General features: G+C 43.7%; 1 protein-coding gene across 2 annotated transcripts in view; it reads left to right on the top strand.

The window, feature by feature from the left end:
- GRK3 (G protein-coupled receptor kinase 3) overlaps positions 1–26,786 on the top strand; it is an 80,009-nt gene that overhangs the window by 1,948 nt on the left and 51,275 nt on the right. For both annotated transcript variants that reach the window (XM_064521864.1, XM_064521865.1), the window contains exon 2: positions 15,327–15,403. In XM_064521864.1, coding sequence (XP_064377934.1) covers positions 15,327–15,403 — 77 coding nt within the window. The remainder of the gene's footprint in view (positions 1–15,326; positions 15,404–26,786) is intronic.

Raw genomic sequence — 26,786 nt, 5'->3', positions numbered from 1 at the left:
TGCGGGGATGCCGGCGAGGGCTCGGGGGCGCGAGGAGGCCGGGCCGCAACCGAGAGCAGAGACTTACCTAAGCCCCGGGCCGCAAACGGCTCTGCGGCACTTGAAATGACTGAACTTTTCAGTTTTTAACTGAAACCAGGGATTTCCTCATTCAGTAGGAAATTGTGACCGTTATTCTGGTGTCAGATGTCTTCATGTTGGTTTCTATGTTTTTTTTTTTTTCCCCTTCCTCCCAACCCCTCTCATTAAAGCACAGGGATGCGTTGGGTACGCTTACACATTTTGTACCACTGGCAAAGTGATTTGTTGTAAAATTGCATATATCAGCCGGTTAAATATAGGTGGATAGGCTAATACGATGATATAGTAGTAGTAATAATAAAAAAGGGCTCTCCGGGTCTCTGCTGCTGGGCGAGCCTCCGGCGGGCGGCTGCCGGGAGGCCACGGAGGTCCCACCGCTCCCGCCGCGCTTTGCCTTTTCGCCAGCGCTGGTCCACCTGTTCTCGCAGTTTTATCTTCCCGAGATAAGACTGACAGGAGACGACGTAAATGAGCTCGGTGTAACGAGAATTTGAGGGGGCTTCCTGTTTACGAGGAAATAACTGCAGTGGAGGCCGAGTGGATTCCAAGGCTGCGGGCCAAGGCTTAGCAGCACAGAAACCCGGAGGGCCAGGAGTTTATTGGCTGAGGGTCTGACTGTTGCTGAATTTACATGAAGCGTCCTCGGACTGTTTCTGTGCTGAAATTGTTAAATATTACAATTTGGAAAGAAAGAGGACAGAACACACCAGTGAGACAAGAGTGCCTAAGGAAAAAGCCTAGTGTGTTTTTAGCAGACCAAAACAAAACAAGCCTTTCTCCAGCTCCTGTCATCTGCTTTTGCTTCCCTTCTGTTTCCTCCTTTCATTCCAGAGAGCCTTGCTGAGAAGCAGGAGAGCTGCAGTATTTTTTAGTGCTATGCTGTTTCTTGAAAGACTGCTCGGCACACAGATTTGTGTGGACGGACAGGAGCAGGACTCTGGACAGGAGGACTCACAAAGGCAGAACGACCTGCAGAAACAGGGCCTCGATTGGGAAGGAAGGCATACGTGTATGGAAGTATGAACAAACAGGAAACCTTCATCTCTTTCTACAGAATTACTGTCAAATACTTTAGAGATTGGGGAGAAAAGGAGCAAATGAACTGCGCTCTTAACTTTTTGGGGTATTCAGCAGCCTTTTGAAGTTTTTCCCTTTTCCATGTAAATTTTAATTTCCCTTACTTTGGTCAAAGGGAACGAAAAAAAATAATTATCAGCTTTTTTTATTTGCAAACAGCTACTCAGTTCTGAGTAAAGGATTTGCATAATAAAACTGAGAAAATAACTGTGCAAATGGTCCAGGAAATTGGATAACTGGAATCAGAAAGGGTGCAGGGCTCGCACAGCACTTCCACAGCACTGGTGTCCTTACGTTGGCTGTAACTGTTCCCGTCAGGATGGTTAACATTAAAAGGTTCCTTACTATAAACATCACGTAAGCCTAGGGTGTTTTTGGTGTACAAACACGAAGGGCATGGTAACAAAACATAGCATGCATCTATGCAGGCTTCTCTTCCAAGTCTCTTGCCACAGTTGTAGATGTTCCTCATCTCGTCTTCCCTCCCCAGCCTGATGGTTTCAGTAATTACACCTCTTTCACATTAATTCTCATTTTTCTCCCAGCTCTTCGCCTTGATCTCCTGCCTTCCTCCGAATCCTTCTGCTCGGGGGGAGGAAGCATGCTGTAGTCTCTTCTTTCTTAAAATCCCGCTTTTGCTGTGATGTTTTTGTTCCGTTATCGTCCCATCTCCATTTTCTCTCTAGAGGTGTTTTCCCCGCTGAGGACCGGCGCAGCGCTGCCCGGCTGCTCCTTGCCCGTGATGTGCTCTCGTAGCTCGTGTTGGGACGCGCTTGGTTGAGGCTCTCGGCGCTGCGCTGCAGCCTTTCTGCGGCTCGTTGGAGGGAGGAAGGTTGTTTTTTTTTTTTTTTTTTCCTTTTCTGATTTCCTCCTGAGCTCTTTGCGATTTGCTTTTCTCCTGTTACGGTGCTGAACATTGCTGAAGCCCAAGTGCCGTCTCCCACTAAGAGTTGTGACTCTGTTTATTCTCTTGGCGTTATTATATGGTTTCTCTGAACTTTCTTTAGCTGTTTCTCAGATGTGTCCTTCAGAGTCTTTTTCTCATATTGCTTCAAACTTCTGCAACATCTCTGAGTTGGAGGCTAAAACTCTTCTCCGGTCTCTCCACTGCTTCTTTGACATTTTCTTTGGCTTTGTTAATGCCTTCTTCTCCCGCTTATTTATTTAGCGTGCTGTCTCGAAGATCGTTATCCTGATGCCTGTTGATGCCGTTTTGCTGATGCTCGCTGCCGTTGTGCCCACGTCAGCCCGTCGCTTGCGTTGCTCTAGGCACTCCTTTTTCCGTGTCGCGTCCCGCGGGGGATGCCCGTGTTTGGCTTTCAGGGAGCGCTGAACTCGGCTCCCTGCTCTTGCTATGGAGGTATCAGACGCTCCTTCAGCTGGCTGCCGAGGCCAGCTCCTGTCATCCACCTGCGTAACTTAAAACAGGTGCCCCTTACCGCTCTCCGTGCCGTTGATCCATCTCCTGAAGGCTGCCGCTCCAGCTCCCTCCTTAGGACGTCGTTTCGCCTGCGGGATCTGCAACGCTCCGTCCGTCCGTGCTCATGGGTGATGCTGCTGCCGGGTTTGCTCGTGTCTCCCGGCTGTGTCTGTCCCCGTCCGCTCGCGCTCTCGCCGCGGCTGGTGAGCAGGGGACGCGGGGTGTCCCCGTGCCGCGTTGTGCCGTGCCGTGCCGTGCCGTGGGGGCTTAGCAGCGACAAGGGGCTGCTGATCCCGATCCCCCGCTTTGCTTGCGCCTTGTTTAGAGAATAGAGCGGTTCCGAGAAACCTCGTACGCTGCTGTGCTTCTTCCTCATTGTAGGAATGTAAATAGTAAAAGCCTTCAAAAACACTATTTCAGAAGAAAGTAGGGCCAGATTTTGCAAAGGCTTATGCGTTCACTGAACTTTACACAAAAATAGTGGCATTGAAAGCAAAATTCAATATGAGATTATGTGGAGGATTAGGGCTCTGAAGGCTAATTCTGGTGAATTTGTGTCGCAATAACTTTGCTTGTGTAATGTGGTGGCGTTTTACTGAGACTTGTTCCATTTGCTTCTATCAATAATGATTATAAATTGTTTTAACGTAACTTCTTGTTGTATCATGAACTCTATTTAAAGCGGTGGTGGATCCGCTGACCCATTTAACGTAAGTTTGGTTCTCTAGAATTTTAAAACTGTTCAGGTCGTTGTTTCATGTTTACATTTTTTAGTGTAAAATGAGCTTTTTTTTCTTGGTGTTGTATGTAATTTTCAGTTACTTATTAAACATTGAAAATCTGAAGCTGCAGTCAGAAATTAAAAATAGTATTCTGTCCACTTGAACTATTCAAAATAGTTTCATCCACTTGTAATTTGCTAAACTGCAGAAGGAAAAAGGATTCTAAATTAAATAGCTTTATATTTCAGCTATAAGCTAACTTATTATTATGCAGCTATGCTATATGCCACTGTTTGAATTGAACATTTAAGCAAGAAATGAAGGAAATTTTGTGGAAGCTCAAGGTCTCTGCACACGCAGCGTGTAGGAGACAGAAGCGTCCGGGAGCGAGGACTGGCTGTGTTTGTTCTGCGGTAGGTGTGTACCCAGGCGAGTAGCACAGATTTGCGCTGTTCAAGGTCAGAGCGTGGGGGTTAAACTCACAGTTCATTTGGGGTTTTCCTGAAATTGATAATTAACTACTTAAATTGATATGTTCTGTGTTACCGTGCTCCCTAAAGCCTCAAACAGGTGCAGCTAATACTTCTGAAGTGGTGAGTGCCGTCTCACTTCAATAAGACGGCAGAGCATCTGCCCTATTTTCAGGTGCTAAAAATACCTGTGAGAGCGTGAGCGTGCCCCCAGGGAGGCTGCTCGGCTGCTGCTCGGCAGGTACCGCAGAGCGGCTACCGCGTGGATGCTTTCGGCTTGCTCATTGTGCCCGGGTCATATCCCAGCCTATCCTGGTATTTTTTCCTCCTTACTTTCTGAAGATATTAAATTATTGCCAATCGTGGTGAAGAAAGATGTCGTTCATTTAGCTTAGTGCAATTCAAAGTAACGTATGTATTTCAGAGATCAGCTTATACATTCAAGAAACGATGAAGTGTGTAGACTGCAGCTTATCTTTTAGTTTGTATGGCTTGGGTGAAAAGGCATGCTTGAATCTTCATATGGTAACTATTTGAGCAGGGGAAAAATATTTTTTTTTGCTGAACTGGTGTTATAAGGAAGATTGAACATTTGTGTTTGCATAGTGGAATAGCTTAATCCTGGCTCAGAGTGAGTACAGATGACAGAACAGTAAAAAACTCAGTTTTGTTAACTAGAAATTCTGCCTCCTTCTAACTTGCTCTTAGTAAAGTGTTGGTGGAGAAGGCAGTAAAAAGGTAGCTTTCTCAAAATAGTGTATGCGGGGAAAGCTGAGGATGCTAACAAAGCATATTCTCTTTTTATCTGAATTTAGCTTTGGACTGTGATGCTTTCTTAATGGGAAAAAATGTGCTTCAGAGAGGGCATGAGCTCTCGCATCGTAGGAGCCTGGGCAGAAAGGCTAATTACGGCCTTACTGCATGTCCTGCCCCTGCCGGTGGGACCAGCTGGGTGTCAGCTCGCGTGGGAATTCAGATCACTCCCGGTTACAGCTGCAGCGTCTGATATCTCAATAAAAGACAGGGCCTTACTCTGGGAACACAGAAATGCATGGGAAGAAAAAGGTCCTGTTGCAAAGTGCTTGCAGCTTTGGTGGACAAGAAGTCAGTGTCTAGAGGAAGGGCACTATTTTTACTTATATTTTATAGATGCAAAGCTAAACCGATAAGAAAATAAGTGATGTATCCTTGTTTGTGCATGGCATGTCTGGCAGACATAGGAATCGCAGCTTGAATTTCGAAGTTTCAGGTGAATGGTGCAGGCCCTAGACTGCCTTCCTCCGCAGCATGCGGTACTGGAGTCTCTCTGGGCACCGAAAAGCATGCTCTGGCCTTCAGAGACAAGTACCAATTAGTGCTCCTGTCTGGCAGCTAAAAGGCTGAAGCTTATTTTAAACGTAGAGCCTCCCCAGGGCATTGCTACCTTAATTAAGAGTAAAGGCAAATCCCAAGCATGAGGGTGAGCTGGGAAGAGATCAGTGTTCAGTCTTCTGTTATTGTGCTAAAAACAGAGGGACTTTTATAGAATCTTTTCCAAAATACGTCCCTGTAACGTGATCTTTTGTTCTTGGTGTAATACATGCGTAGGATGCTGTGCTTCGGCCGGGCAGGCCGCTGGTGCCCCTGCGCTGGCGGGACCGGGCTGGCGCGGAGGGCCTGGAGGGAGCCAACAAACTGGGTATCGCTAGTGAGAAAGAGGTGTAGGCAGACTTGTTTTCCAGTGTAATTAGCAAAAGTGATAGATATAATCATTTTTCAGAGTCTGGGACCTTGCAATATGAGATGCTTTCAACAAAACCCTGCAACTATGGCATCAGGAAACAAACACACACGGCTCTTGGTTCTGTTCTGGTGAAATCCTGTGAAATGGTCTGCTTTAATCTTCTTATCAATAATGACATTGCTTTTTGTAATTAATAAAATTAGAAAAAAGCCTATCAGAAGCAGTCAGGTGCAGGTGCATAAACTGAATCACGTAATTTAATTGAACTAAACTGACATAAAAGCAGCAGTTTCTAGCTTTAGAAAATACAGCTGTTTTCCACATAAGGAGCTTTACCCCCTGCATAATAGTTTCTCAAGAAAATTGTTCCCATCCTGAATAAACACATAGGCCTTGCATAAATAAATAAATAACAAAATCTGGGAGTGCCAGGAGAAACTGCTTCTGTATGGCAGCCCCTCAGTCCACTTGCAGTGATGGAGGAATTTGTCCTGTCGGCATGTGTCATGTCCTATGGAGAAAGACACTGGGGAAAGGGCAGATCTTTCGGGATCTGGTGGAGAGCTCTGCAAATTGAAGTGTTAATGAGCAGTAGTAGAAATGTAGTAAGGTTGATGCTGCTTTTAGGTGATACCGTGCAGAAGATAAGCACCAGCTGGCAAACCGTCAGCCACCTTTGGACCTCTCTGGCCTCTGGCGTTGCCTTGGGTGCTGCTCTGGAGGTGGATGGGTGTTACTGGGGAGGAGCCGCCGCCTCTGCCCGGGATGCAGAGAGGGAAAGAGCTCCCAGAGCTGCCGCTGCCTCCCGGAAGATTGAGGAGCCCGGGGAAATCCCGTGAAGTGCTCGTGCTGCAGCCCTTGCAGGGTTTTGAGACCCCTTTGCAGGGACTGAGAGCAGCCCCCGGGGTGACAGCCTCTCCGTGCTGCCCGGCTGCTCTGCTGTTGATCGCAGCTTGGTCTTTGAGTTAAGCGAGGGCAAGCTCTGCAAAATGCAAGCTTTGGTTAAACTGAACTCTAACGGGAAAGGCGGCAAATGAAAATATTGATGGGAGCTTTACTCTCGAGGTCTGAAGAGCCTTGCAAGACGAGCCTCACTGCAGCATAAGCCAGTCTGCCCAGCAGGAATGTGGTTTGAGCCGCTCGGGGTTGCCGTCCCGAGCAGCTTGTGGAGCTGTGGGGCGGCGTGGGAGCAGTGTCCCCCCTGCGCCGGGCTGGCGGCTGGGCCCCCACGCGCACGCGGTAAGTCCCCCGCGTCTCGCGCGCTCGGTGCTGACTGCCCCGGTGCCTGGTACGCGCCTCCCCGGCGATCGCCCGTTTTCCTACAGGCCTTCTTACATCCTTAAAAAAAAGATTGCTTTCTTTTCTAATCTTTTGCTTTCCTTCCCTGATAAAGCTTCCTGAGATGAATCCTAACATTCCTTGGAATCTTAGAAGTAATTTCAAGTTTAAAACACACAGTGAAGAGCAAAAAATCGATGAAGTCAGTTTTACACTTTTATTTTGCTTTAAGATAGTTTTTGCTGCAGTGTTTTGGATGCAAGGCCATGGGGGGCTGCTTATTTGTTTAAAGAGGATTGTTTCCTCTAGAATAAAAAAAAACAACATGGGAACATTTCTGTTAGTTTTAACTTTTGTTTAAAAAAAGTTCTGAGACTCTAACTTTAGGACAAATATTTCTTGACAGTTTGCATTTTTTATGACATTTGCATGGCTAAACCTTTAAAATACACTTTTATAAGAAACATTCTGGCTATAATGACTATGTTGTGTTCTGCCATTTTTCTGAATTGTACTGTGTTGACTCGATTATGCTTTTAGTTCAAAGGCCTTTCAAGCAGAATCTTTGATGCAATTTTAGCAACTTTATGATGGATTTGGATAGTGCAGGTAAACATTTAAGTCTCTGCAAAATTGCATCTTGAGATTAAAAAAAAACCAGACAAACAAAACCAAAACTCAGGTGTAGTGTGTTTCAGTCGATGGTGGCCGCCTTAGTTCTTGGTTTCTCAATTATTGTTTATATTTGCACAGTAGTTTTCAAGAATATTCAAGGTGCACCAATAATTTTCTCTTTCTGTATCTATATAATGTTTAGAACAATCTTACTTGTTTTAAAAAAATGATGATTGATGAAGGACTGACTTGCAGCATGAGTGAAGAAATGTGATTCCCTCCCCGCTTGTAATTTCTCAGTAGTAGCGTTCTGGTGGCAGGGCAAGTCCTTGACATCGCAGTTCAGGGTAATTATTCCTGAAAAATTCATGTGCTTAGAAGCTTTTATATTAGTTTCAGGTTTCAGCAATGCTAATGCAAATGATACTCAAGGAACATCAGGTAGTGCATATATTGAAATCGTGGCTGCATAGCTAGTGCTTTTGGCTCCCTTGTCATAAACTTTCCCCATTAATATCATTTGCATAAGTGAAGCTGCGTGGTCTCTGTGATCAGATGTGCACATCAGAGGGGGCTGTGGGAAGTGTTGCTATGCTTTAATCCCTTACGTTGCAAGCAGGCTTCTTGGCTAAAAAATTGTATTAATCATCCTTGACACTGATAAGAGCATTAGTTCACTGCAGTTTAAGTGGTTTAGGAGAAATGTGCTCGGCATAAACTTTAAAAACTAGAGGGTATGTGAAGCTGCAAAATGGGATAAAAAGGGGGAAAGTTGGGACAGAAGATGGCAGAGCCCTGTTCTTGTCCCCTGCAACATCTAGCGCAAGCGTAGCTTCAGTTCGCTGCACCGTTACTCACCGCAGGTACAGGTATGCATGCAGTATGTGCATGCATGTACCATGTTTATCCAGAGAAATGTAACAGTTTAGTTTCACTGGTAGCAGTTTTATTTACCAGCTGATGAGAATAAGAGTAAAATGAAGGGGTACAGTAATTAATTTAGTACTAGTGATCACTTTGATTTTTCTATTAAAATAACTAAGTTAATTGGATATTGCACTGCTGTCGTGGTTATTGTAGGAATATAGGATGCTCAGAAATAACAGAATAAAAGGAACATAAACATTTTTTCCATGTTTGGGTATACTGTTATTTCAATGGTGTCCAAAAATGTCCCCTCCCCCCTTTTTTTCCCTGAATAGGGAAGTTTACAAATAATAGATACATAGATTGGACTAGATGGCCTGATGGTCCTTTCTGGCTTTATACTCTGTTAATTTACTTTGTCCTATGCATTGCTTGAACAAAAGTCACCGTGTAAAATCTCTGACAGTCTTTAAGAACAAAATCATATGGAGAAGCATTAACTTTTGCTGAACTAGATAAAAGATGGTGTGGAAACAGAATGAAACACACCGAACATTTCTGGTATATCCTCTATTTCTTTTTTGCCCCCTATCTGAGAGGGAGGCTAATTCTTTTATTTACTGGTTTCATCTAGTGTCTGCCCTTTGCTTTCACCCCAGGCCCAGCATTTGGCAGACCTGGTTGTGATCCAGTGACTCGTTGCAGTTTACAGTCTCATTCCGGGGGAGTTGTGGTCTTCTGTCCAGCGGGAGAGGTACTCCTTGCCAGGGATGAATATATGGCAAGAAAATAATGGAATAAATAGAAATCTGGGTGTCTGGTTAGTAATGATTCTAACAGGCTTGGACTTGCTCTTTATATCAGGAAAAGTTTCTTCTCCCTGTCATCTTGTCATGTATCTTTTTTCTTTCCTACTCTGCAAAAACTTGGCAGAAAAATACTTCTAAGGAGAAACTGTATCACTAATGACATATTGGTAGTATTATGCTTTAGACATTAGGATTTTCTTGTCATTTGAAATTAAATCTTAGAGGGTTTAGACTGTAAGCAAGCTCAGGGTTTTGCTCATTTTCTAAGTTAAACTGGCATTTGTGCAGAATGAGAAAGCACAGAAGAAAGTAGAAATGAAAGCTGGATGGGATGAGGGGACATCGTAAGTGCGGTGAGGAAAGCAAGGTGAGAATAACATCAGAAATATTTGAAAAAGAGATGTAGGTTTTGATCAAGAAAAAGAAGGAAGAGGGGAAAGCAGACAAGAAGAAATGGGAAGTGGCTGCACAGCGTAGGAGGGGAGGCGTGGAAGGGCTGCGAGTGGGAAGGTGCAAGAGATAGTGCGGAGGGTTGACATTCACAGGCAGCCGTAGCTTAGTTCCTTTCCAAATATCTCATGGTTTCCTAAGTAAATATTAGCATTTGAGAAGTTCTTACACATGCCATCAGCAATCAGGACCTCCGTGTGCTGGGTACAGGACCTACGTGTGGCAGAAAGACGATATGTGCAGTGAAGAATTCATGTTTTGAACTCGCAAAGGGCAGAAGAAAAGAAAATACTACTTTATTTTACAGGCTGGGGAACTGAGGTAGATGACACTTATGACTTGGCCAAGGTGGTGCAGGAAGTGTTGGCAGTTGAACACCGAACTCTGCTCTCCTCAGGCCGGTGTCTGCGAAGCTGCCATTTCATCCTTGGTTTGTTTTTCTGTTCTCCTTTTTCTGTTTCAGCTTGGCAGTGAATATATGACTGAGTATAACTGTGCATTCTTACTGCATTTATGATCCTTTAATGCTGGCAATCAGGCCAAACAATCAAACCACATCATTTTATTTTTTCAAGCTCTGGTGTGCGTGTGTGCATCTATACAATGAATAATAACCCACAAACCTGAACTCTTTATGAAAAAAATAATGTGCTTCTATCATAAATAATTAAAAACTCCTTTAAGGCACAGTAGTAATAAGGCTAACAGTAAATAGCTGTTTGATCTAGTTCCAGCAGTAGCAGTATGTATGTATCTGTATACATACCATCACATCTTTCTTTACCCTTTCCATTATCCTAGGCGAGAGATGCTTTGAAGAGAGCTACTGTATAATTCAGTATGAAAAAATCTGCTGGGACAAAATCCATGCATCTTTGAAATTAATAGCAAAACTTTTATGAAGTGTCAAGACGACTGTCATGTGTTTCAGTCTCCTCCATAACTTTCGGTTTCCGGATAAGCCGGCGTTCCCTGCCGGCACGTCCCAGGCTGTCTCTGCGGCATTAGGCTGCTGCTGGACTGCAGGCTCGTGCTAAGGCGCGGGCTAACCCGTGGCTTAGGCGCTTGCAGATACCGACCCAGCAGGTCGCTGCCCTGTGGGTTATGCAGTTATACATACAAACCCAGCAGAAGCCGAGTCTCCTCTGATAGGAGTGCGTGCGTTTGGGGTCATCTGCCATCGGGGTCCGAGCCCTGAGTGCGGCCATCCGCAGCCGGGTTGTGCCTCGGAGGCAAAACCCCTCTCCAGAGGGCTTTGTTTCTTCTGTAGAGCTAATGTGAGAGGAGCATTAGGGATGTATGGCACCTTTGCAGTGCACGCTGCGCTTTTTCATGTTAAAAAACATAATTCTTTTTTCTTCAGTTTTCCGCGGTGTGTGTCTAAGTAGGTATTTTCCCCTTGTTTCGCTGCACTGGCACTGTAATTACTGTCTTTGTGTCTTGTCAAACCACGGGCTGTGTTGCATACTTACTGAAAGTGAAAACTTTTTAATTATAGAAAATATTTTAACCTTGAAGGTTGCTTTTCAATAGTTTTCTTTGATGAAGTTTGAAAGGCTGGGATGCCGATCATTGTAACTAGAGCTCGAGGATGCAGTTTAAAGCCCCTTTTAACAGATCCTGCAATTTAGTCTTGTTTTAAGCGTGTTGACTGGGGAGGCGAAGAAGCTAACCTGGTTAGACTGATCTGTGCGCCGAGGTCATAGTTTGGTGCAAAAAGTCCCCTTCCAGCCGGTTCCTGTGATTTAGCCCGGCAGAGGTGGTGCAGCGCTCGCTGCTGCCAGGCCGGGCGGGTCCTCTGCCCTCCTGCCTGCCTCATCGCTGGGGCAGAGGGTTTGTTGCCTGTGCTCCAGGGTAAACTGTGACCCAGATAAAACAGTGAAGAAAACTGTAGTTTTCAGTCCTGGAAATTACAAGGACGTATCCAGAGTTGAAGCTGCATTTTTACCTTTCTCACAAAATTTTCAGCCTGACTGGTGATTTCCCCAAAATACACGCATCCTTTTATTTCAGCAATTTGGACAGCAATCTGAGGGCTTCTGAAGTTTTATTGCTTGCTGTTTTCTTCCTCTCTGAAATATAAAATATATGGACAAAAGGTTTTGATGCAGTACAGTCGGATATGCTTTTGTTTCTGAAGTCTCCCTGGATTTCATTTTTAGCCGGCTTTTGTTTCTGTTTATTTTGAGTGTTGCTATTAAGGTAGATCATGCTGTGGACTGAGATGAACTTATGCGAAAAGTCCACTTCTGACATGAGCGCCTTGTTTGCTCTGAAAGCGTATTTGGACATGGAAAGTGACTGTAAGGCTTTTAAGGTTTGGTTTTTTGTCTTGCTTTTAGAAATGGCTACTTTCCTGTGAAATGCAGTTTTAATCCTGGGTTGTTTACATGCATGGCAAATAATGATTCAATACGCAAAAGCAGAGAAAGAACCTTCTTTCCTGTTTGTGGAGTATGTGGGGCTCTATTTTCAAATTCTTCCATCCATATGAGGAATATATGGACTCTGCTTCATTTCTTTTGAACTCGGTAGGATTTTTACCTTTAACTTCTGCGTGAGAATTAAAAGGCCATTATTTTGGATCGTCATAACCGCTTCTGCTTAATTTATTCTTATTTATTCATATGGCTAAACAGAAATGAGTTTGAGGAGATGAGCATTTGTTGTTCAGAGCTTGAAATACACTTGGACTTCTATAGCCTGTGATCGTTTTACGCTTACAGACTTGTTCAGATTCTTTAGCTGAGAAGGCGTTTAGTTCCTGTGACATGTTACCTGTTAGACCGGAGGTAGCTGATGGCAAGGGAGGGAAGGAAGCGTTCAGGAGGGTTTTGTTGCTACACAGATCTTCTTGGTCACTTCAGCAATTTAAGTTTTTTCATTTCCTTCTCTGATTGTCTAGATTACATACATTTATGTAATTTCTTGGAGTATGCTTGCTATGGCAAAGGAAAGCTTCCTTGACGTCACTGTTATTAAAAGGACGTATTACATTAATGATGGCGTGAGAGTCGGCTGGGAGCAGGGACTCGAGGAGAAGCCGTATCGCTTTTGTCGCCTGTGCTCACCAGCATGTGAAGCTGTCGATACAGTGGAGGATTTTGCCACCATTAGCCATCATTTGATGGTTTTAAGAGAAGAATTAAGTTTTATGATCACCATTTTTAAAAAAGGAGTTAAGTTAGGATGAATGTTTAAAGAACCTACCCATAGAATGGGCCAAACTTTGTAATTCTACCAATAAAAATTTCCTTGTGTTACCTTGCTTTTCCTCAGTCCCTTAGGATGTGAACAGGATTTATATTCACTGCTTCCTCATCACCGAAAATCACTCTTTGCTCGCGCTGTTAGGGTACCCAGCAGGTAGGCCTAGCTTTTGATGAACAGAGAGAAATTTTCAGTGAATAACTTAGTCTTGAACCTGGTTAACAGTGTTTAGGCCTCCCAGTTCTGGTTGAACTTGTTGTGCTCGTTAGCTTCTGTAGGTCTTGCTTTGGATCGTAGATTTGTATTTCATGCAGGGCTTTGAGATGTACATAAAAACCATTAACGGAAGAATTTCCTAGGTTGGGGTATGGCACCTCTGAGTTCATTTCTTGGCTTTTTATTATAGACTTTTTTTCTTTGTCCTTGGTCATGTCATTCAGTCTTTGTGCCTCCGATCCTTGTTTGAAGAGGAATACAAATACTTATCTTCCTCAGATGATGGGAAGATGTGTCCGTTAAAATCTGTGAGATTTTTCTGACATGATGGTGGTGGGGCCTCGTGAGCGATGGGAGAGAATGGTCTCTCGCCCTTTGCAGAGTCGTGTGTTAGGTTTGAAACCTTTCCCAGCGGCGTGGGGTTGTGGTCATTGAGCCGAGAGGAGCTCACGTAGCGCTGGAGACGCGGCCTCGGAGGAGAAATTGAAGAGGAGTAACCGCAGATATCTAGTATTTCTCCAGAATATGTCCATTAAAATTTCTCCACCAGAACTGGCTGGGTCTGCTGCATTGCAGAAGTCAGTGTCTGGGTTTTTTCCTGACACTACGTGGTTTGGAGTCTGCATCTTGCAAGGATTAGGTGCTTGGTCTTCCGTCTGCAGGAATCAGAATCAGTGAGTGATTTTTGACAACCATGTTTAGGTCATGATACTTTGTACAAAATATTTGCAGTTGTCTTTATATAAACAAACAGTAAGTGTGAAAATACCAATTTTTTGTTTGGAAAGAAAAGAATAGGGGAATTTTGACTTAATAGTATGACTCAATATAGTTTTAGCAAAGTGCAATACTGCTGTGCTGCTGCATTGATTTTAAAATGTACGTACTTACATTGCCCATATGAAATCTTTGTGGGCATTATATTAAAATGAATATTGAGGTTACTTGGTAAATAAACAAATTTAATTTTTGTTAATGCAGTTAAATGTGTGATTCTGACGTTATAAATTAGGCAAAGGCCATGTTAAGTGTGCTGTAGCCAAGCTACTGGGCTGAATGTAGCTTGTTTTGTCTAATTTCCTAAGTAATATATAGTAATTGCAGTGTCAACAGGCTAATGTAGCTTTGATACGCTTCTGCATTTCCTTTTTTGTCTTACATTACGTATTTCGTATTTTACAGCTTTTATTGAGAAAAATTGTTCAAACATCAAATAAAACAATGTAAGAATGGAGAAATGAAGTGAGACTGTCCCCTTGGACAAGGCTCTGGCCTCCCGAGCTTGGCTCAATTTAAAGCGAGGGCCGGTTGACCTGTGCCGCCTGACGTGTCCTGCACGCTTCCCCCGGCAGCCTCGTATCTCTGTTTTCGGGGAAAAATACCCAGCACGTTGGGTGCCGTGGCTGCTGTTGGCATCCCGGTGCTGACATTCATTTCGGTTTACCCTGTGCCAACGCCTGCGTGTAGCTTGCAAAGGTGGAGAGAACGGAGAATTGACTCTGCGATCTCATTATAGCGCATAAGGAAAAACTGCCCCTGTGGCAACGTTCAAATATCCAACCGGGATAAAAACCCGGTTGGGCAAACCCAGAAAAAGCCTGGTAACTTATCTGGAAACCGTTGTAGTCTTGCTTCCGCAGTGGCATGCAGCAGCAGAAGGAACCATATGCAACTACGGTTGTTTCCCCCCTCCCCATTTATGCTCGGCTATGGTATTTTTGAACCTTATTAGAAAAGTATAGATTCTTAAATGGGATTTTTAGCAACGTCAGGCTGTGTGATGTGGTTCACTGATGTATCAAGCTTGAAGCTTAAAAGTAGTATCTTCCAGACCGAAAAGGTACCAGTGTTAGTATTTGCAGTGAGAAAAATGATTTTTCTTCTTTTGAGTGTAACTCAAACCCCAAGCGTATTCGAAAAGCCTTTAAAAAAGTAGTTGTATTAAGACCATTCATGGCTAATTTCATACTAGTAAGGTGGTGCTTGGAATTCATAGATGAGGATTAAAATTTCATAAAATCATTTGCAGTGTTGAAATCTCTGAGTTAATAGTGTGAAATTAGTTTAGTTTCTTCTCTGGCCTGTCATCTAAGGAATTCTTTTGCTTTTGATACCCTTTACAACGTTAAGACTGTGATTGTGGTTTGACTAAAAGCCTGTTAAGTTAATGGCTGCAGTCCTCCGAACTCTCCTGGGCTTTAGCAAAGACCATAGGCTTTGCCTGTTGTGGTATGAGTTGATGGAAATAAATGGTAGTGGCATCTTTTTGTGCAGGAATCTGTTACAGTGGTGCTTCATTGCAGTGATCCTTTTCTCCAAAGTATGTTAAAGGTCTTTTTTAAAAAGATCATTTTCAAGGTTTCAAGTAATTTTTTTTCTTTCTTTCAGTATCCGCAGTGTTATGCAGAAATATCTTGAGGAAAGGGGTGAATTAACCTTTGACAAGATTTTCCATCAGAAAATCGGTAAGTCATATTTGAACAAAACATTACTCATTTATATATTTTTAAGATTGGCTTGCCTGCTACTTCTCAGTAAAGGATGCTGAAGATAAATATTGTAGGTGGTCTTAAGAATACTGTAATGTAGACGGGACTTAATAAAACAAAGACATTGAATAAAATGAAATGTTGTGAAAAGGAAGAAGGAGAAGCCAAGCAATCTGTCAACTTAACTTCATGTTCTGGAAAACTACTGGAAAAAATACATTTTTTGGAAACATCTAGCAAAAAATGTATTACTCAGCATGGATTTGTCAACAATAGAATGTGTCAGACCAGTCTTCTTTCTTCTTTCACGGGGTAATAAGCCTTGCTGATAAGGGAGCAGTAGCAGAAAAGATACCATGTGCTGTGTTTACTATCTCACATCATGTTCTTGCTAGCAGCATAGGGAGCTGCAGCCTAGGAGGAACCGCTGTATGCGGCGGGCAAAACTGTGAGGATGTGAGGAACAGTGCTCAGCGCTTCACCGTCAGACCTGGAAGGATGTATCCAGTGGGTTTCTGCAAGAGTGGGTCGGAGATCGGTCCCTGTGCAGTATTTAAATCAGCAGTGTGGGTGCTGGATTGGAGAATGCATGTATTCAGTTTGTGTGCTGAGAAAGGCTGCAGACACGCTGAGAGTAAGGTTAGAGCTACAAAGGATCACGACAAACTGGAGAAGGGGATGTGGAAAAAAAAGAATTACTTCTCTGTAAGAACAAGCACTATCTTCTGCCCCTATGCAGGAGTAATTAGTTATGCAGGAATAATTAGTTACACAAGTGCAGGATGGAGAACCATTGATCAGATAGGCGTTTTGAACAGACTTGGATGTTACAGTGAATTATAAGCTGTGATGTGTCAACTATTCGCATAACTGTAATATAAAATCAGGATTGTACCCTGTGAGGCATGTGAAATAATCCTCCTTTGGCAGAATGCTGTGTCCAGTTCTGGCACTGGACTACAAAATATACATGGACCTGCTGGAGAGAGTCCAGGAGAGAGCAGCAAGAGCGAGCAGACCTTATTTAGCAGTCTGCTAAATATGACCTTTGAGGAAGTATTGAAATAGGGTGTTACGTAGGCTATGAGAGAGAAAAGCGAGGTTGAGCAGTCTTCAAAAAAGTGAAAAGCAGTTGCAGAAATCATGAGGTTAATCACAAGTTAAGCCTCTGGGAAACGGACAAAAAAAATAAGAAAAAACATTTTAACAGTAGGATGGGTAGCAAAGCAGTGGAGCAGATGTCATGGGGGGTTGTGAAATCTCTGACCAGTGGGCTTTTCAGAGTGGATTGCTTTATGTCTGTTGGGATAGTGCAACTGCTCCCTTCCCGAGACATGGGGACAGTCGTAAAACAGAGGCTGGAGAGACTTCAAGATATCAGCGGGTCTGTCCCTGTCTGAAGTGCGGAGAGGTCGTAGTTACAGTGGAGCAGACGCTCGGGAGCGAAGTGCCGCCGTGCCCCGATTCTCGGGGACGCTGGCGGCGTCGAGGCCTCCCCGGCCGGGTTTGCCGCAGGGCCGGTCCCCGCGGCCGCTGCGCTCGGGGCTCCCGGCAGCCCCGAAACGTGCGGCTGAGGAGGGGTGAGAATACGCGTGGTGAGAGATCTGAGGGTTGCCAAACTCCGATTAATTAACACCATCATAGCTTGTCATTAATAGGATTTGTAGCTTTTTACACAGGAGGCTGTGGAAACACCGGTCTAAAGTACCCGTACGTAAAAGTCTCACGAAACTTTCCATTATATTACCGTGATTGAAGAGTAGCCTGTGCCTTTGTGCACAAAAACTGTGACTCCTTTTATTCTGACCAAAAGTTTCATGCTGTATATTGCATAGCTGTTTCCTTTGTGCTGACATCTTCTGGTATTTGCCTCAGCGTAGCTCTTTATGCTGAATATTAATGTATTGCTACTGCACAGGAGTAGCAAAATAAATAAGCGGACTTTTAAGCAACCCAATAAAGGCTGACTTTAGTTTTTTGATTCTGTGTGGTGGCAATAAAATGAAGCTTTTTTTTTTTTTAAATCAATCACACCAGCTTGTATGTAGTGGATATTTCTATTTATATAACTGAACACTTTTCATTAGGAGTTTGTTCCAAAGAACAGTGAAAAATGTTGCAGTTATTTTGGTAAGTTATAGCAGTTACAGTTAGGTAATTGTAGCCATGCAAGAAATGAAGGATTTAATCTGTCTCCCCGGCCCCCTCTCAAGCCTTGTTAACTACCAATATCAGAACTTGGTATTAATTTCATTAGAAGATTGGTCTTTCCCCAGGTCTTGAGATGCCTAGTCAAGGGGTGCAGAGAGCACATACTTTGCTTTTTTCTTCTTCTGTGCTTAGCATAGTCATAGCCACAAAAACTCTCAGTTCCAGGGATATGTGGAGGTTTTCTGTCATCACTTTGCTGGAGTTTGGCTACTTCTGAGGCTGTTTTCTTCTGAAGAAGGCTTTAGAGTGGAGGGAAAAAAAGATAGAAGATAAAAGTGACTGGTTTTAACGGAAGAGTTTCCATTACATTGAAAATATCGTATTTCCTTACTGTGGTTGTTCATTTAAATTTTATTGCGTTTTCTAGCTTGTTCTTTGCCATTAAGTTAGTTCTGTTTCCAGACATTAGCATAATTGCTTGTGGTAAAGTACCTTCAATTTTGGGCAAGCATTATGCAAAATGCTGTGAAAATAAATATGGTGTGGTAATTTTAAAAAAGAAAGTCTAATCGCCTTTTTACTCTTATTATCTTTTTGTGTCCCAAGGATATGTAGAGGTTTTAGCTAGTGTTGGACTTTAACGTGCAGGTCTGTCGCCAACATATACAGCAAGATGATAATTCCTATTCTAAGAAGTTTAAATCAGTTCTTAGTCAAATGTGTATCTTCTTATGAGCTGTAACAGCTGAGTTCATCTTCTTGCTGCTGGCTCTTCCTCTGCCTTTATTTTATCAGTTAAAAAGCCTTCTAGCATATAATACTTTCTCCCTGTATAGTAATGATAAAACTTGATCAAGTTATGTCTCTTGTTCTCTTTGGTACGTGATGTAGGTAAGGACTGTTAAGTTTTTTTCCAGACCACACACCTTTCTTACAGCCCCATTTCTTTGTTTCTCCTGTTTTTCAGTATCCTTCTTTCAAATGTAAAAAACCAGGGCTTTGATTAGTTGTCTGGTACAAGTCTTTCTGATACCATGTAACGAAGTAGCTTTTTTCATTCCTGTTGGAAGTTTTCCTCTTAATGTGTCTAGTTTTGGTGGTAGTCCTTTCAGCTGTGTTTATCCACAGTGAACTCTTAAATCCCTTCAGGATCAGTGCTTTGCAGCTCCGGCTGGCCTTTCCACCCCCATCCCACCCCGGGTACACGACTGCAGAGCATCTCATGGGCTTGCAAACCGAAACCTGCGTCCTTTCCTTTGGGCTGAGCACAGTGCAGGAAACTCCTTCAGGCTGCAGTGTGGCACCCCTTGGGGATGGTAATGGCCTTGGGACTTCAAAATATTTGCATAAACAACTGCCTGTCCTCTTCTTTACACCATTTTCATCATGAAGGCAAATAATTTGCTCTCTTCGCTTGAACACAGCATGAGTATTTGCAGGAGTGGTTCTCCAGAAGGATCCTCAGCTCTGTAAGAGTCACCTAATGAGTTACAGAGGACACGGAGATGATGCAGCTGGCCAGAAAATTGCCATGCCAGCGTTTATGCCATAGCCAGCCTGCTGTTCCCAGCATCGGTTGCTTCCTCTGCAACACCAGCTTCATGGGGAAGTACAGCATGTGTCTAAGCGGAATGTGTAACCACCTTAACTAGTTTTCTTTTTACCACATCCTGTTTGCTACAACGCCAGATTATGTGTTTGCTTTAGAAAAATGACATTTTCTAGCATTCCAGTATTTGTTTAGGTGTAATTTATATATGGAATCCGCTCATCCACTCACCTCATTACTGGCTTAAAATTGCATTTGAAATTCTTTGTGCGTTATGTTGTACTGCAGGAAGGGCACGCTTGTAGAAACACCGCTTTCGGAGAGCGGTTTGTGATCCGTCCCAGTCGGTGGGTGCATAGGAGCTGCGCTGGCCTGAGCCCGGCAGAGCCGTCGGGGCGCAGGTGGTACCTCTGGGCAGCCGGGGCAGGGCCAGGGTCTTCTGCAGCAAGTGCAGTTAATAAGTATTCAAGACAGTGAACTAGATCACACTATTACTTTAAAATAGGATTACTATAATTATTACAGTTGAATCCTTTGGAGCAAACTTCTTGTCAGCTATAGTTCAGCAAGTCGTACAGACTTTCACACAAGTTGGTAGGTGGTGAATAATACGATGTTGGCTTAGAGCTTGTGGGATTTGGTGGTAAAGAATGCGTGTAACTTCAGGTCAGGGCTTCGGGTTGCCCCGGGGTCCTCTGGCGACTCGTCAGAAGCTGATGGCACACGGCAGCGTGTCTGTCTCCGTCTCGTGTTTGTTATAGGGAATTTTGTGTTTGGGCCTTGGTGAAAAGTTAGAACAGCGTGTATTTTAGCTGTTTTGGTAGCTGGAGGTACTGCTATGTTTATTTTTCACCTTGTTTAGTAAATAACTTGCATTTCCCTCCCCTTCCCCACAGATCAGATATAATTTCTGTTTTATTTTCGTGAAATAAAAAGCTTGTTTAAAAAATGTCATAACAAGTTGTAAATATTTTTTTTCCTATTTACTTCATCAGCTTTGGTATAGTGGGGAGTGTTCTTTCTTGGATGATTCGTTTAACTTTCTTTTATATCATCTTCAATCAGCAAACTCCAAGTTGGAGGTCTTCCCAACCCAGGGAGAGCATTTTGCCATCTGTATCTGAGCTTCTTCCTACACACTGATGCCTTGTGAGGGGCTCTCGCATCCTCACTGCTCCCGCTACGCTGCTGCAGCTAAGTACAGGTGGTCTGGGCTTTGGTAGCTTTTTAACTGAGTTTTCGGAGCAGATAAGCGTTTGATCTGCCTTGAAGTTACTTCTGCACAGAGCCTACAGCTGGGGGAGGGACTTTCCTCTGCGCTCTGCAGTCGGGGGGAAACGTGCTCCTGACAGCCTGGGCTGTCGTTTCCTCTGGCTTCGTCAGCGAGCGCTTTCTGCTGAAAAACTAGGGTGAGAACAGCTAAAAAAGCGTTTTTTAGGGCAACATATCACACTTTCTTTTGCTTGTTTTTGTAGTGTGGACCCATCATATTTCATTATTTCAGAATGTTGATGCTAATGATTAGATGGATCTTGAGTTAAAATCTGAGAAAAACATTCTTGCTCTTCCTCTTTCTGTTGTGCAGTATGGCAGCACAACGCGCTGCGCTCCCCTAGATACCTAAAAATAACAGCCTTGGAAAAGTAGCTCCCGAAAGCATTATTTAAGCTATTGTTTAATTTAAGCAGAAGATCTGTGTGCCATAGGCATTTGAACTGATTAAATAGTCCTCTGAGGAAAGAACAGTGAGAGAGTAAAACTTGGTTGGGAGTAAAGAAAAGCACCTGAATTTTTAGCTATTAAATGAGCAGGGACTGATGTGAAATTTGTATTAATAGATCTTATTTCTAGTCATTTCTAGCCGCTGGTGATGAGTCTAAAGCCAAATGCATCCGTGCGCAATAGGAGAAAGACAAGTAAGAAGAGGGAGGGAGCTGTGCAGCCGTGTCCTCCCCTCCCATGTCCAGCTTAGCCTTGTGGGGACGTCGGGGCTGCGAGAGCCGGCAGAGCGGGGCCGGTCCCGGTCCTGGTCCCGGCGTGCTTGTGGCGGTACCGCGGGAGCCCCCGGAGGGAGATGGGCTGGGGACCTCTTCTCTTCGGGGAGGGGGAAAGCCGAGAGCAGGAGGGGCGCAAAACCTGTTCTGAAAAGCGTCTTTAACAACTGAGAGTATTTTTAGAGCAAAAAGTCATTTAGGGACATGGCACACATTAACTAGTGATGTAAGACTTAACGATTGAAAACGTCGTGGTCTTGGAGTTCTTTCTCGACAGCATATGAGAGACTTGTATCATAGTGATTATACTCTATTACAGTTTATTGATATTAAATAAGTGCACAGCATTCTAATAGGGGGGAAAAATTTGCTTTGTGACGTTTTCTCTAAGAGCCAGAAGACCGTTTATTCAAGCGTGTTTATTTTGGGGCTCTGTGTGTGACCCAGAGAAGTCGGCTGCCACAGAGAAGTCGGACACCGCCAGAATTGGGAAGTAACTACAGTAACGAAAAATGATATTTAAAATACTGTGTTAAGACTGATCTTCTTCTTTCTCTTGTTACTTCTTATTTTTAATTCAAGTTCAGGCTAAAACCTGGATTGTGGATGGTTTGCAGGAGTCTTTTCTGAATCTGTTGGAGCCATGCTTCCGTGCGCGTCTTTGAAGCACGGTTCATATCATCAATTAAAAACAACACAAAATCCAAACCACAAGTAAATGTCGGAAACTGTGCGATTGTAAATTGAAACAGAAACTGTTAACGTAAGACATCTTACTGTGGAGCTGTTCTTTTAAAGTGATTCTCCACTTATATCAGACTGAAGTATGTACACTGACGGAGAGAAAATCAAAATACACTTGCAGGTTTCATAAAAAAATCTCTCCGTTAACTGTATGCATTTTTTCACAGAATTAGTTTTAAAAACTAGTTTTCATCTCATAATTTTATTGGAAGCTGCATTTCTCACAGCATAATTTTTATTTTGTTCTAAAATAAACATGATACTTGCATGAGCTGTACTGTAGATCATTTAAAGGGGCACTGATAAAGCTGCCTGCTGTAGACTTTATGTGCGTTTCACCTGCAGGTAATTTTTAGGTGTCTGTCTGTGTCAGAGGCAAAGAGTGCCCAAAGCCAATATAAAAAATGTATGTATTCATTCTGGTTTTTCTAATCATGAATAATGGAGTATTTCTTTGTTGGAATACAGTCTGCTCCTATGCCTTCTTTTTTTTAAGAGGAGATGAAGATACTCCATTGTCTGGTTTCCCAATGGAGTTGCAGATTTTTGTCTGAGCTATAAAATAGGCAAAATATATATCCTGTTGCCTAACTTCACATAGTGGATAATGTGCACATGCTGATATATATTAGCATTTATATACAGTATAGTTCTTGGAAGATTTAAGTCATAGGGAGAGAACAGTCTTTATCTCAGCAGAGCAGTGTAATCTCACAGTGTTGGGGTTAGATGCTCAAGAATTCTGAGCAGACTGGAAGCTTTGAACTCCAGAAGTAGGTTACTGTAGGAGAGAAATGAGCAAGTATAGATAAGGAATTATAAATTATCCGAAACAATTTCACTTGGATGTTTCCGCTTTTAAGTTTTCAGCAAAAAATATGTATTAGACAGTAAAATGCAACCCGGTTGTAGCTGCAATAGCTTTGTATACTTTCCCCTAGGAAGCATAAATGTAAACTCATTCCTTTCAGATTAGTCGGATGCTTAATTATTTGCTCCGTTGTCTTGCAGCTGCATACCCTGTGGCTCCCCGAGCCTTGGCGGTGGTCTTCTGCGGCAGAGGGTCTCTCGGTGTTCCCTCCGAGGTCCCGGCGCGCGGGACGCTCTTCGGGGCAGCGTGCATGCAAGATTGCCACCTAGCTGTGCTCAGGTACAGCGAGCTGAGCGGGGGGGCCCTGGCGGTCACCGCGGGGTTGATGGCGAGGGACGCGCAGTTCAGATTGCTGGTAGGCTCACGTGCCCTTGGAAAGCTCTTTTTGCAGATGCTGTAAACAGGACAAGGGTAAAAGCGCAGATGCCTGCGTTAGGTGAGCTCTTAGGCCTTTGTGGCTTGCCGGATCCTCAGGCCATCAAGGAGGAGATGTCAGTTTGGAAAGCTTTGAACTAAAATGTTATAAACACATCTCGAGTATATTGCAAAGTGATTTCCATACCAAGCATAACGTTTTCTAAATGCCTTGTTTTCTCTCTGCTTGCACTCCCTTGAGCTTGCGGAGTCCATCTCCGATGTAATATCCTACTTGCATATACCGGAGTGATGCTGTACAGTCTTGATTTTTCCCTCTGTCATTTCTTAATCGATCAGAAACAGTTGCATTCCCATGGAGTTTTTCATCTGTGTGTCTTGAAACAGTTCACAGACTAATTAACCTCTGAACACCACTATGAAACAGGTAAATATTAATTTTCCACATCTGTAACTTGGCATAGTAATAGTTTTGATGAGATTTACCTGCATAGCTCTGTGCTAATAATAAAACGGACTCTGTAGTGCTGCCAGCGCTACTTATTCGTCTCAGCAGGATAACTCAGTAGTAGCAGGAGAAAACCTCGGATCTTTGCATTGCCAAGGAGAACAAGCAGAGCCTGAACTACTGATGCTCTAAGTCCTTCTAACGTCCGACAGTGGTCTTGGAAGTTACAACAGGTCGTACAAATTTGCAGAGCTGACAAGCTAGAGAGCTCTGGCTGTCAGTCACCCGCGATTACGTAGGTAGTGACATGGATATTTGCTATAAGCCTTTCAGATGTTTTATGGTACTGTACGAGTATCGGTCCTGCAGAGGAGCCCTGCTGAGCTTGCAGCCCCCGAGGATGCGCGCAGATCTGCAAGGCTCTCGCTGTGGAGCGGCGCTGGGTGCACTGGCAGGAGGTGACTGATGTACAGTGTGAGACCTCTGAATCCTCAAACTCCGGAGGGGAGCAGAGCAGTGCCCTTATAGGGTAGTTGTTTCTCCGTTTCCTGGCCCGTTTCCACTGGCAGCGTTCTGTCCCGCGGCGCCTTTGAAACGCTCCGTGCTCAAACGCGTGCGTGTCTGGGCGGCGCTTGGACAGGTAGGGTCAGAAGCAGGGAAAACAGTTTCTTAATGTTTCTAGCTGCTTCACTGACTTCTGCTGATAACTTCTTGGAGTAGAAGGGGAAAGTCTGAAGAGCGCTATCTATTTCTGACTCTCCAGCACTCAGCAGTTTTCTTCTCTCCCAGCTGCACAGAGCAGACCAGAGAGAGGCTTTAAAATTCGTGTAGGAGAATCATCTGTGCCTTGTCACCACTCCTTCAGGGTTTTGCTCCCCTTTACCTAACTGAATACTACCGGTTTGTGTTTTGATATTAGCCACGGTACAACTGTCTGCATGGAGGCTATTTTAGAGCAGTTTGATTCTTTACAGTCGTTACGATACCAAACGGTACTTGCCAAGGGGAGTGCTGACATCGGAGCTCTGCTTAAGATACCTGCCTGTTTTAAACGTGTTCCATGTCGTCAGTAAGCTATCTGTCCTCTCCTCTAGCCCTGCCCCGTCTGGAAACGGTCCTTTCTAAGCAGTGGTTACAGCCTCTTGTGCGTGTGCTGCCACGTGCCTGTTCTGCCTTTTTTCTTCCTCCCAGTGTACTTCACTTACACATTAAATAATTCATAGCAATGGTCTGTGCGTAGCCTGGAACGCTTCAAAACAAGCGGTGTGTTTTTCACTGTTAAGGGATATTGACTTGCATCGTCTTAGTAATTTTTAAAAGTTGTATCATGAAGAATATTGATCAAGAAAAAAAAAAGCTCATATCCTTCGTAGGGACTGAATATTCTTGTAGTGTGGGGAAAGACCTGTTACAACAGTTAGCAGCTGAAAATGCCATTACTGCTTTGTTGATATTTGTGTGGTTTGGAGTCTTTTCTATTTCCTTCTGAAAAAAGAATAAAAACTCCAAGTTTCATGTATTTCTTGATGACCTCTAGTGAAGGCATTTCATCACATGCTTTATAGTGACTGAGTGGTGGAACTGAAATGCTTCAGTTCTAAATACATAGTTGTTCTCTAAAAGTTAGAATATTTTTACATATCTTCCTCTAGTGGTATTAGTCCTAAGCCTTTCAGAGATACTTGGTTTAACTAGAACCTTTTTTTCCTTTTTTTCTTTCCCCTTTGGTGTGCTGAATGCCTTTGATATTCAGCTTTTGATGTATGTGTAGATCTCCTTTAGTCCCCTGGAATTCTGCACATTAGGGAGAGCAAAGCACCAGCGATACGCACTAAACGGGGTTCAGAGCTAAGTTTCCCCCATTCTGTTCTCTTCATGAGCTAAAAAGCGATTTATTGCATGTTCAATATTCAGAAGTGCGATTCATGAGGCTCTTATTAGGATGATATGTGTTTTTCACCAAGGCAGAGTCCCAGTGGCAACTGCAGTGGGTAAAGCACAGACATCTTTTTTTTTTTTTTTTAATGATTTACAGCTGCATGTTAAAAATAGAGCACATTTTCCTTTTCTTCAGAAATCCTTTTATCATGTGAATCGGTATGCCACCATTTGACGTGTTGACAGCTGCTGGTCCTGCTCTTTGAAAGCACTGGGCTCTGGGCTGCCGGCAGTGGATGCGGACGGCAGTTCGGTGTGCATTCTCGTTGGAAATGCGGATCGTGTAATTTACCTCGAGTGTTTTGCTCTCAGCTACTCTTCTGGGCTTGAAGTGGAATAATTGAATGCTCTCCCTAAGTTGGTGTATTGGCATCTTAAAAGTCTCTACCGTGCAAGCCAGCATTGAGATAGGTTTGACGCAGCATCTCGGGCTGCTCCTTGGCGTCTGGGACGCGTTTGGGGTGGACAGGGCGGCTCTCGCGCACCTCCCTGCTGTCCTCGCGCAGAGCTTTCGAAGGCTGGCACGAGTCTAACACTCAGAAACGTGGCTGACGAAGGCAGCTTTATGAGTGGTTAGTGATTCCATTGTGTGAAAAGCATACGGGAAAATACGGTTGGAAATCAGGATTTTCTTTAAAGACGCTTGAGACCTTCCTTTTGTCCGTGGTCTGTTTTCCCGTGATGACTCACCGGATCATTAAGCACGCTACCTGGCTGCTCGCAGGCTCGTCGGTGTGCCGCGTGCTCTGCTCCGGGGAGGTGGTTCTCCCGCAGCCCCCAGCGCTTGCTTGTCAAGTATAATTCATTCTCTTCCCCTGCTCTTTCTGCACAGGGTTATGTTTTAATTTGTTGCAATGCATTATTTTAATGAAAGGTGAATGTATGTGAGGCTCTATTAGAAAAATAGGTTAAAGACAAAGAACTCGTGCTGGAAAGAGCAGTGGGGAGGTCTGCGGTGCCTCCGTGCTGCGAGGCTTTCCGCGGCTCTGTACGCAGACAAAGCAGCGATTCCTATGCAGATGAGTTTCCCTGGTAGTAGCAAGTCTCTTTGTTCCTGAAAAATTGTTGGTTCTCTTAATTCTGGAGCTTTAGGTGGTCTTAATTATCCTGTGCTATGGCAACTGAGCGCATATATGATACAGAACAAGATTTTGAACTTGACTGGATATTCTGTAACAGCTGTAGGCTGGTTAGAATTACTGTTTTCATGTGGTTTAATGATAATAGACCTTTATTCCTAATTTTATGGATCAAAAACCCGGATCTGTTACTGGTCTTCGTGGTGGGCT

This window comes from Dromaius novaehollandiae, chromosome 17 (assembly GCF_036370855.1).
Source record: "Dromaius novaehollandiae isolate bDroNov1 chromosome 17, bDroNov1.hap1, whole genome shotgun sequence".
NCBI lineage: Eukaryota > Metazoa > Chordata > Aves > Casuariiformes > Dromaiidae > Dromaius > Dromaius novaehollandiae.
This window is presented reverse-complemented; position numbering and strand designations above follow the sequence as displayed.